Genomic DNA, 12,237 nt, shown 5'->3' with positions numbered 1-12,237 from the left:
GTAAAACCCTTAACAGTGTAACCCTAGTGTTGTCTTCCTTCCTATCGAAGGGTTCTCAATATATCTAGGAAATCTTAAACGATGGGGGCCACTAATTTCATACTGATATGATTCATCTACTAGTACATGCCCTAGGGAAGAGCTTCCCTCAAAAATTCCCAGCTAACATTTTATTAGCATGTTCTCCACATATCCAATAGAAACGAGGCTACAGGGAAACAATATTTGTGATGATGTCCAGGACCACAATGGGTCACACACTTCCAGAAAAAAAGTTATTCTGGTTTCTGACCTTCTCAGAACCCTCAAGTAGACGCCTTGGCCAGAATCATGTTTAATCTGCTTCAGCTGATAACAATTTACAACTGGTGCATTGACACCCCTGGCTTGATTTTATAATGTACTCCACATAGGGCTGCCCTTCTGTGTCACTCAGAAACTTCAACTGGTTCAAAATACTGCAGGTTAATCCCATAAAGGCCAGTTTCACCAGTTTTGAAATGCTAACGTTAAATATTTTACTTGAATACTGCTGGTGAAAGAAAAAGAATGCTGACCTCAGGATGTTAGGAGTGCTGCATAATTCCTGCAATATCTAGCTTCTCTTGTGAAGATTGCCACTTGCTTATTTTCCTTTTTTCCATTCATTCCTGATTAGTCATCTGACATCTGAGTTTTCCTCTTCCCTATTTTAGATTGCAGGAGGCATGTATAATCGATTCTTCATTAGACTCTGCATGGAAGGCATGTATAAGGATGAGCTGGCTAGCTGCAGCGATTAGTGTTGAGCGCAGTAGGATGCCATCTAGAGAGAGAGGACAAGAGGTAGGATGGTAGGGTGGAAAGACTCGGTGACTGGTGCCATGTGTCACCCCTTTGCCCCCCCTCCCTTATTATCTCTATCCCTCGCGGATGCTGCATTAAGCTCCTTCTGTCACCCGGGGAGGGGGGTGGGGATGGGAATGAATGACAGGGCTATCATCACGTGTTTGCTAACCTCCTAAAGAAACTGAGGGACCAAAGTGTGGTATGAGGGGGGAGTGCTGACACTGAGAAGCCACGGGGCGAGCTGGAAGTAAATCTCAGCTGGGGAAGCCACCTCGCTTGCTGCAGAACTCCCCCTCCTCCGCTGAGGCACCCCCACCCCCTGGCCCCGGTATCTATCATTGCATCCTTGCACGGTGCTGCCGCCATGGCTTGGCCCTGCATCAGCCGAGTGTGCTGCCTGGCGCGCTTCTGGAACCAGCTGGACAAGTCGGATCTGGCCGTGCCGCTCACTATCCACAATTACTCCGACATCGAAGAGGGGGCGGAAGCGGACGGTGGGGACACTTCTCAGCAGCCTCGGATCCCGTCAGGGGGCAGCACCAGCAGCCGACCCCAGGCCCCTCCGCGGGCAGCCTCTGCCCTGCCGGTATCCGCGTCCGCCCCCTCGCTGCGGGACAGCTTGGTTGTTGTCAAGAGGCCGTCGAAAAAAAGCGGGGGCAGCCACCGGAAGGAGCCCTTCGCCGCAGAGACTCAGTATCAGCAGGATTTCCGAGCGTGGCCGCTGCAGAAGAGGGACGCCCTGCCCTGGCTCGGGGAGTGTCGGAGAGTTGAACCCACGCGGGCGCCTCCCGCTGCGGGCGCCCCCGCCGCCTTTCCCCACACTGACATCCTGGCAGGGTCTCGCGTGTATGTGCTGCCGGCGGCTAGGCAGGAGGTGAGCAATAAGGACGTTGGCTCCAGACAGGTGTGGCCTTCCTCCTCGCCTCCAGGTATCGCCAGGACAACTTCTTACAGGTAACCCTTTGAATGTGATCTAGTTTCACCCCAGCCGCAGGGTTGAGCTGAAGGCAGCAGCATTGTTCCATCTCTTCAGGCCCGAACAGATTATACAGAGTGTGTGAGTGTATGTAGATATGTATGTTTGTATCACCGTATACCTCCTGCTTGAATATGGTCAAGTCTTTCAAGGCAGGCAAACTCAGGAAATAAGAACCACTAGGATTCTGGTAACGTAACCATCTTGAAAGCCTGCCAAAGCTTTCTCTCCAATTCTCCACCTCAACTCTAGCAGAATTAAGGCAGAGTTACCCTGAGTTTCTTTCTCATGTTTCCCCTGTCCCCTCGACTCAGGAATCTTTTCCCAATGGCCTTGTTTCCTTCATAACAGTTGTGCTCCCTCCTCCATGTTCCCAGGTGTGTTAGACATTCCATCACAAATATATATTGAGCGTGTTGTTATTTAGACTGAAGTCCTGCCCTTTCTCCAAGAGCTCAAGTAGGTCCGTTGTCATGGTGGAGAGTCAGTACATCCTTTTTGCTTGCTTTATACAGTACGTATGTAACAGAGCTGGCACCGTGAAATCTGCTTTCAGTAGATCAGGCATTATATTTAGCCTTTCATGTTACATGTAATTCACATTTTAACTATTATTTAATTAAGTCTACTATATTTATATCCTGGCTTTTCTTAGGAAGCTTAAAGCAATGCACAGAATCCTCTCTCCTGAGCATACTAGTTTTATAGTAAGCATGGACAATATATTAGGCTTAATATAGAAATGATTGGGTTGAGAACAGCCATTGAGTTTCATAGCTGGGTCATCTTCTTTAATACATGTGTAGCATCTAACCATTCTTAGTTGTGAAAGTACTAAGTAGGGTTACACCTGGTTAATACTTAGACCTGAGACTAACAGAAGAGCTCAGGCTGTAGGCAAGACAAAATTGAAAAAAAAAATCCTGAATAGAGGCAATGACATGCCACTTCCATACTATAATCAAGAAAACATGGATCTGTCTGTATAGTCACCACAAGTTAAAAAGATGTTGTCAGGGACATTTTTTTGATTGCAGTGAATTGTTGCCTTTACTTGAAAGAAAAGGTCCATTAGGCATCCAATATATCTACACAGGACAACATTCATATGCATATAATCATCAACCAATCCTTCCTTACATACAAGTGCTTACTAAGTAATAATGTATGGAATAGGGTTATCAGGGGCTGAGAATTCATCAAAATGATGAAACATGAATAACGATATCAGGACATAAGCTCCACATCTTACATATTTCCATATGAAGTTACAGTGTAAGTACAAAGGGGGCAGAATTTGAATTGTGCAGTCACAATGCACATTTCAACATTTGCCCCCACTGTGGATGTCCATGCAAGTTACCATAATCTCATGGGATCTGATTTCCAGAGTTCAACCACTGATAATCAGGCAGGCTTCAGACATGGTATTCTTATAGCTACTACTGTATGTGCTCTCCTAAGCATCCTTAGCCCTTTCAACACTTTCCTTCCAAACAGACCTTAAATATTGCCCATAAATTAACATTATATAATTGAAGTACAAATATTTATTCAAAGTGAAATGGAACCATTTAGTCAAGGGACATTTGTAGTACAATCCTGAGTTAAAAGGGGTTTACTTATAGGAAAGTGATTATAGAATGAAAGATTGCATCCTAATTCTCAAAAATAATTAATTGCTCATCTTTTTTCTCAGAACTCATGGCAAGAGCACAGACTCAGTTTTGCATTCAACATGTTGTACTGACAAATAGCAGATTTTCCCTGTATTTTCTTTTCAGGCAAACCTATTCCTATGGAGGATATTTTCTATTACTTCAGCTCAGTCTTGAAACTCTTTAATGTTTTGTGAGCCTTTCCCCATTGCTGAGTCGCTCTCCATTCATCCTTAAATCAGCAGAAGCTACACAGTGTCATGAGATTGGCTCCTTATGGCTGATCCGTATCCTGCTTTCATTGTCTCTGTTTAGATCATTGTAGTCACCTGACTTCTGTCTAAGGAAATGGTTGCCAAAATTTAAAATATTCTGTCTGTTGGTCTGTCTGTGGATCTTTGGATGGTATTGGAATTATGGGGAAATTACTACTTTAAACAGTGGTATAGCTAACAACAACTATCCTCTCTCAGTCATGGGTGGGGATGAGGTAACGAAGTATTGGAGATAGGGAAGAGAAAAATACGTTGTTACTAAAGTTTTCCCAATTTAGCTTTGTCCAAATACATTAGATTTGAAACTACAACTCCTATCAGCCTGGTATAGCATGAGATTATGAGAGTTATAATCTAATGTATCTGAACAGCAGCATACCAGATAGGGCTGCTCTGCAAAACTTTGCTCTAAGCAAGATATCCTGCAAGTGTGATGCTTTTGCGAAGGAGCAAATATGGCCTGGAAGTTTGACAGTATCAGGAAGATAGACAAATCTTGATTTCAATCTGAACCCTATACATAATGTATTCAAATTGCATTTACAAAGTACTTATAGCTATAATCCCTGTTAATTCTATTTTCATTTTGTGAGGGTAAACAAGGAATATTAATTGAAAAATGCATTGTGTATATATTTGTAGCTTTCTGTGTATGATGAGAAAGCCGTCTAAGTTTGCCTTTTCCTTTTCAAAGCAGCATCATCTTTTTTTGTTGTTCAGTCGTTAAGTCGTGTCCGACTTTCATTTTGCAAATTAATTTTAGAAATGAATATCGCCCATGGTCTGTAACAAAACGATCCAGGCCTACAAAGACAACACAAGGGTTCATTATTCCAGAGGATCACTTTGTGCAAGAATCTAGCTACAAGGCAGACTTTAAGGTAAATGTGCTTTACAAAGTTTTTTGAATGTAGAAAATTACCAGTGTTTGGCCAGTAAAACACAGACCGTTTAAAGAATGGCATGTCGTGAAAGAAATGCTTCAAGACTCAAAACAGTAGTTAAATGTTAATAGAAAGTTGGAAATCAATAGAAATAGAAATCAGGAAAGGTGTCCTGATTTATCAGAAGCAGTCCTATGGGCGTGTTGTTTCATTTATGTTGAGCTGAATCCCAGTATGAGCAATACTACTAACTGGGCCCTCTTGTTTTAAATACATCTTCATTTGGAGCCACTAGCTGATACATGGAATTACCACCAAAATAAAGTCAGAATATGATACTTTGAACTTTAAGATTTAATTGTACACAGCATAGTCCTTTGCCATAATATCTATGCCTTAAATGGAGCTCACATTTAGTTCAGTGACGTCTAGTGTCATGTAAATGGGCACACAATTGATTATTGTAGCTTTAGTTTTTCTGCTATTAGTAAAAGAGGACATTTTAAAAACCAGATAAATACAAATTAGCATGCCACACAATTCCCACAAACATCAAATATTATAAAACAGTTGATTTGAAAAAAAAAAAATCTATAAGAATGCAGTACATCTATTAAATTAGTATCCTAAAGTTTAATTAATTTGTCCCTAAGCCACTTGTTGTGAGGGCAAATACATTTAACAATTCTCTTGTCCATGCCATTTAAGTATAATTTTAGTTAAATTGGACTACATTTATCTAGAATAGAAAAAACCTATCTCATTTTAATTTCTAGAAAATGTCCCTATTAATAGAATCACAGAATCACTACATTCAAAACTAATCTTGTCATGACTGTCAAGTATCTCTATGTGAATGATTGTTACCTTAATGCAGAAAAGTCATATCAGAGAAATGTAAATGAATTTAGGCTGATGGCTCTCCATTTTGAATTCTTCTCTAACAACTTATATCAAAGAAAGCTGATGATCATTATCTAGCAAATGGGTCCTATTTCCTTTTAATGTGCTCCCATTTGTTTTTAATTATAGAGAGGGTTGGGAATTAGATAAACCTCAGATAAATGCAAGATGAAGAATGCAACCATTGGCATATTTTCTTCTGTGCCTGTGTGTGTATATGTATGTATGAATTTGTGCTTTTGAGTCAGTGTTGACTTCTGGTGACTGCCTGGACTGTAGTTTTCTTGGCAAGATTTCAGAAGTGGTTTGCCATTACCTCCTTCCTAGGGCTGAGAGAGAGTGACTGGCCCAAGGTCACCCAGCTGCCTTTGTGCCTAAGGCAGGGCTAGAACTCACAGTCTCTCTGCTTTTAGCCTGGTGCCTTAACCACTACACCAAACTGGCTCTCTTCCTGAGAATAAACTTTCACTAATACACTAGAGATCCATGCATCAGATAGGGTTCACAGATAATAAGCAACTTTGTAAATTCTCTCTCTGTCTTTTTTTAATATATGACTGCAAAGTCTGGACTACCAGAACTGGACTGCAAATATCTGAAGACTACTAAATGAAGGCAAAGGATTTTCTGTATCCTTTTGCTGCTATCTAGTGATAATATGTTTTCCCATGCACAGAACCCATACATGATGACTCTGGTCCTAGGTGGGACATCACAGTTTTTATTTGATATTTTTTCTTAAACAGCTTTTCTCTTTGAAATCAGCCAAACAGCCACCAAAAGGAAGGCTGGTATACTAGTGAAGATGGCTAACCTGATATAATTGGGACCCTGCCAGTGTTTCATCAGGGACAGTAGGAGACTGGGTCAGCCATCTCATGTGGCACAGCTAATATATAACATAGAACTACTATATGCCACTACCACTGCAGGGATTCACATTTGATCTACCCTTAAGGACCTCTGCCCTTAAGAATTTTTTAAGTATGCTGGAGAATAAATGAAGTAGAGTCAGAACTATCATAAGGTCTACAGAATTTGTTTCCAGATCATACAATACAGTGTCATTGGGCAGTTAAGAATCAGGCAATAAATGTACAAAACAGATTTCCATTCATTCTGGAAAAAAGCATAGTCCAAAGTATGGTATAAGATCAACAATATAGCCATTGACACTATCACTCAGAAAGCCTGAAAACTCTTCGATCATAATTCAGCATTGTTTGGCACAGTAAATAGGTGGGATTTAAATACATGTAAATGACTTTACATTGCAGCCATTTTAAAAACAGAAAATTGTGCCACCAAAAATGAGTAGTATAATCTGATGTATAGGACATTATTTTAATTAGTTCTGATATAAGGAACATAGAAGGTTTGTTTTCTAAATTAGTGTTAATATAAAATTAATATAACATTCTTGCATTTGTTGACATTTATTCCCTCATTGTCTTATATCAATTTAATGTTATTATCCACCAATAATGGCCTGGCTCACACTTAATGCTCTGCCAAGATTTTTTACTAAACTTTTGGGAACATAACAGTGGTCGAGTGTACATATGCATACTCATCCATAATGGGTGAATTAGTTCATCATACTAAGACAGCGTATTGTATCCTTAGTATTACATATGCACTAGGCTAAAGCGAAATTTCTATTGGCATTACATTTGGCTTTTAATTTGGATTTTACCTCACACTGAAATTGTCAACCATAATATAAATACATGCTCATAAGCAAAAACCTAAATGTTATGTGTGTAAGGATTTGAGATACAATTTTTTTGGTGTTTATGTGGGTTTCTGGAGGACTGCTCTTTGGTTTTAAGGAAGCTTAAGTTACAGCTTATTTTAACTCAATTAATTTTAAAAAAATAATTCAAGGAAGAATCTGAGGAACAGTAAAATCTGCAGTTCAAAACATGATAAGGGATTTTAAGGGATTATCTGCTCCCCACCCCACTCCTCCAGTACTTGCATATGGGCATCACAGACAAATCAGATTCAATTTAGATGTATTACTTATCTGGTGGCCAAATAGATCATCCTCATGCTGGGAATCCATGTGCAGGAAATGATTTTTAAATCCTTCAACAGGAGAGATGCTATTGAATAATGTAGGGCAGCTTTCCCCAAGCAATCGTTCTATAGGTATGTTAGGTTACAATATCCATCATCCCCAGTATTACAACCAGAGTTGTTCTGGGTCAAGGTGAGGGATGATGGAAGTAGTAACCAAGTATATCTGGAGAGCAAACTGGTATAGGGTTAGCACTTATACCAACCTTAGTATAGGTGTATGGGGACCATTGATGCTTTTTTCTGTATGTTGGATATAATTGGACCAATACATGGGGAAAAATCCTGGACAAGCACTTTGTAGAATAAGTATAAATGGGGGAATATGTTGAGAACAGTAGTCATAAAGCAAAGTAGGTGGCTTTGGGAAAGAAATTATTTTTCCTCAGACTAATGTAAGTAACATTAGTTTTTGTTGTTAAAAAGGAATGCAGCTTCTGGCATATCTAAACAATTTGTTCGTATGTTGTATTCCAACAACATATAATAAGGCTGAACTTTGCATTGCATGTGAATTGGCTGCAAAAACAGCAGCAAACTTGTCTCAATAGTAAAAGACTTTTGTGTATTTCATAATATGATATTTGTATGTCAAATGAATGTAATGTCTTTTTCTTTTCCTCTCTAGATTCCAGAAGTAAAGACGAAGTTTTCTTCAAATCCTTCTGCTGTTTTCCAGGCACCATCTCGCATCCTCAGTATATAAATCTGGATCATGCCCATTTTCCATTCAACCAGCTTAAGGTTGTGAAAATGAACAGCTATGCAACTTTGTAAGTGCTGGTGAGGTAAAAGCAAAGGATTATTAAAAGCAGCTACAGTAATTATCAGAATTCATGCATCTATTATGAATATGTAAATCATAAACACTTGAATTTGAATTGAAGATAGTCTAACTTACTGGAAAGAATGACCTAGATCCATAGAAATATCCTCATTACCACTAGCCAGACTTGGTTTCCATTTGAAACACTGACTTTAGTAAGCAAAAACACAGTATTTTAAGCAGTGTGCTGATTCTTAAGTAAAAAGTACACCGTATAAAATGCATTATTAATTTTCCCTCTCCATTATTTCATGGTCATTTTACTAAGGGGTCCGTAAAACACTGAGTAGATTTTGAACTTTGCTGCTTCTTTTCACTCACCTTTAAATGTATCTCATACTGTTGCAGACATTTTAATGCCATGTTATTGAGAATCATTACACTACAGAGAATCAAGACCACAGATGTGAGCCTTATTTTGGGTGTTTGTAAAAGTCATCAAAGCATCATGGGAATGAAAGTGGAGTTGGGCTGAGTAGCTTCGATCACTTATATTGTGTGCATCATTTAGCCACCTCCCCAAGTTATTTAAATACAAACACCTAACAGGGATCAACTCTTTCTATAGTTTACTTCACTTCACTTCACTTCACTTCACTTCACTTCACTATTTTATTTTATTATTTAAATTTTTACACTGCTGAGCTCCCAACAACTCTGGGCAGTTTACAGATTAAAAACACAAAGAACAATAAAAAAATACAGGATAAAAATAAAGAACAAAAAATAGAACAAACCTGACAACAACAAAGCAAACCCACATGACCCAGAAGGCGACTTCAATCATGAAGCCAGTTCTTCAAGGCTCTCCATATTAGCAGGGTGGAGGCCATCCGAATCTCGGGGAGAAACTGATTCCAGAGGCCAGGTGGTACGGCAAAGAAGGTGCACTTCTGGGATCCCAATAGATGGCATTGGTTAATCAAAGGAACCTGGAGCATGCCAACCCTGCTGGATCGAATTGGCCGAGCAGATACTGCGGGAGATGGACACAAATAGTGCACATAGTATTCATTCTGAGTTACTTAATGTGGTTTCCATTTTCCTTGGTTTGTTACATAGCATCTTAATGCTAGAATTTACCTCAGAGGTCATCTAGTCCAACCCTGCTCAATGCAGGTTCTACTAGACCATCTCTGATGGATGATAATCCAGCCACTGTTTACAAACTTCCAACAAAGGTGAATCCACCACTTCCTGCAGCATACGATTCCACTATCTGACAGATCATACAGTCAGATCTGCATCTGGCTCAAATATCTGATTTGAAGACTGTGCTCCTGTCTCCCCTCAGTTGTCTCTTTTGTAAGCTAAACATACCTAGATACTTTCACTGTTCCTCATAGGGCTTGATTTCCAGACCCCTCGCTGTCTTTGTAACCCTCTTCTGAGGATTACAAAGTGGGTGTGACTAAGAAGTAGTTAGAAACCATCCTGTTTCTTTAATAGGCCAGAGAGACTCCTAAATCATGCTCTGAAATGAAAGCTGAACGTTTTAAAAGTGAGGTTGCTTCATTTATTTATACTGTACTCCACCTATTATACAGAGTAGGTTGTTTACATTAAAGTATGCCAAACAAGAAACACAGTTAAAAACACAACATGCAGCCAGAGGATCACGGCCTCATCAATATTTTCTGACTTAAATATTTACTATTAACTGATCTTTGTCAAACACATTTTTCCTGGAGGTGTTTTTTTGCAGTTTTGATACTGTTTTCCTGAAGGTCCCATTTCACTGAGAATTCAGTTATTAAATTCTGGGAAGAACACTCCTCAGAGGCAGTACAGAGGCAACTGCAACCAGTGCTCACATTTTCTTGGGGGCTAGTAGTCCTCACTAGCTTGAGTTAACCGTTGAGTATTGCACTGGGCCAGACATTAAAGCAATGGCCAAGATAATTTGTAGTAACATTATTTAATGTGTATGTAAATGTTGTACATAGAAATGATTTTCCAAAAGAAAAAAGAGTGCATGCTTAATATGATTTTACTTAACATTCATAGTTTTTGAGTATGCAAACTAGAAAATGTATTGCCTTGAAAAAGCAAAATTACTGCTTGTTGCTAAAGCAGTTGTGCTATGTAATATGTGTTATAGGGTAATTTTCAGAGAGACAATTTTACATTTTCATTATTTTGGAAGTGCATTTTTGTACAGTATTGTAAAGTAATTTTTGCCTAGGCATTTTAAATACACCATTTCTTAGTTCTCATTCACTTCCTTATATTGCATATATTTAAGACAGGGTTTATGTACTAATTGCCCCACCTTAATGTTTTCCTTTGTTTTCTTATGCAGAAGTTACAATAATATTCTGTTGCCCTGATTCCAGTATATTTATATAAGCTTTTGATGGGCACATGAAGCTTCTGATTGGAGTTGAGTTTCTCATCTAGCCCTGTGATGGCCCCATTTTGAATGGGACCTTTCTGTGAATATACAAGAATTTATATATTGAGAATTTTTTATTTAACATTTCCCAGTTTAAAATGTGGCCAGTAACATGCAGCCAACCTTTCATGTATAAACAGAAGTACAAGTAAAATACAATTTGGAGAAAGTTGGCTGCACCAAGTCCTTTCACGACAAATGTACTTAAATCGTATTCATTCCCTCAGCTAAGATCTAAAAGGTTATTTAGGTTATCAGAAAGGTCTTAGGGGTGTGTGCCTGTTGAAAGTGTTTTTTCATTCTTTGAGCAACAGGCACTCCTGCCTTTCACCAGTCCCATATCATAAACTGCTTTTGACAGTATTTTGTCCTGCAATCAGTTTTCCTTTCAGCAAAGGGCCTGCTGCTTGAGAATTGTATTTTCAAAATCTCCTTGAGCATGTTTTTTTCCTCTTTGAAACAGTCACCATAGTAAGATGCTTATTTAGAAGGTAAATGACAACATTGTTCCTTCAACAGTCATATGGGGCCAATTTGCCAGATAAATCTAACATGCTGAAAGGATTAGGAGAAATGGGAAGGTAAAAATTATGATTTTGTAGGAACATGTTCCAAATTGCCATCCTTGCATGTTGGGTGTTTCTAGGTGAAAATCCTATTAATTCTGCTTGACTGATCTGATTTCTTTGAACAGTTGAGTTTAATTAATTTATTTGTACATCTGACTTTTACTAAATGGAGAAAAGAAAATCACACTGCCTGCTTGGTTACAGTTATTTTATTTCTTAAAGAAAGAAAAAATATGGTAGTACATGACATTTGTATTTTATGGAATTAGATAATTTAATAAAAATGTATTTTTGGTTACACATTCTTTCTCCTATTCTGTTTCGTCTAATAGAAATCATTTGAATACTGAAAGATTTTGATGAACTAAATTTACACAGAAGGGCACTAATATAAACTGTCATGTGCTTTACTTCCTGATCCTATCTATCTAGAGTGAAAAACTGTATACCTTTTCCTACACTCTGTATTCTCCTCTCTAACATAGAACTAGGAAAAGGAGTTCTCTTTTTTCCCTCACATTGCAGGTGATCTGGGCATATCCTTAACTTGTTCCCCTTTCCATCTTAACAAATAATAGCTGATTTCTGAGATTTCTGCTAACATTGCTCATTTTGAACTTCCTAGGTGCTGTCTAACTCTGGAACCATCTTGTTCAAATTTAGTGAAGCAGGTCCACATAGGCAACCATTTCTAATAATTAGTTACATTAGATCATTGGTTCTCAACGGGGCGGTACCGCCCCCCGGAGGGCGGTGGGAGGATGCTAAGGGGCGGTGAACTTGTTTTGGGCGGTAGGGGGGCGGTGGGCATGTTTTGGGCGGTAGAGGGGCGATGAGCATG

General features: G+C 39.0%; 1 protein-coding gene across 2 annotated transcripts; it reads left to right on the top strand.

The window, feature by feature from the left end:
* The first annotated feature begins 871 nt into the window (after nt 1-871).
* MAP6D1 (MAP6 domain containing 1) lies at nt 872-11,684 on the top strand. Of its 2 annotated transcripts, XR_003084323.2 has the most exons (4): nt 872-1,782; nt 4,501-4,618; nt 6,090-6,228; nt 8,235-11,684. XR_003084323.2 is itself a non-coding variant. In XM_007424759.4 (3 exons), the coding sequence occupies exons 1-3, from the start codon at nt 1,193-1,195 to the stop codon at nt 8,310-8,312; spliced, it is 786 nt and encodes a 261-aa protein (XP_007424821.2). In that variant the 5' UTR covers nt 906-1,192; the 3' UTR covers nt 8,313-11,684. The 2 variants fall into 2 exon arrangements, 1 of the variants encoding a protein (XP_007424821.2); XM_007424759.4 differs by lacking the exon at nt 6,090-6,228 and having other exon boundaries at nt 906-1,782.
* The last annotated feature ends 553 nt before the right edge of the window (nt 11,685-12,237 follow it).

The sequence above is a fragment of the Python bivittatus genome, unplaced genomic scaffold (assembly GCF_059951505.1).
Source record: "Python bivittatus isolate LINGU-HERP-01145 unplaced genomic scaffold, Pbiv_v1 ctg000980_np1212, whole genome shotgun sequence".
In the NCBI taxonomy this organism is placed as follows: Eukaryota; Metazoa; Chordata; class Lepidosauria; order Squamata; family Pythonidae; genus Python; species Python bivittatus.
This window is presented reverse-complemented; position numbering and strand designations above follow the sequence as displayed.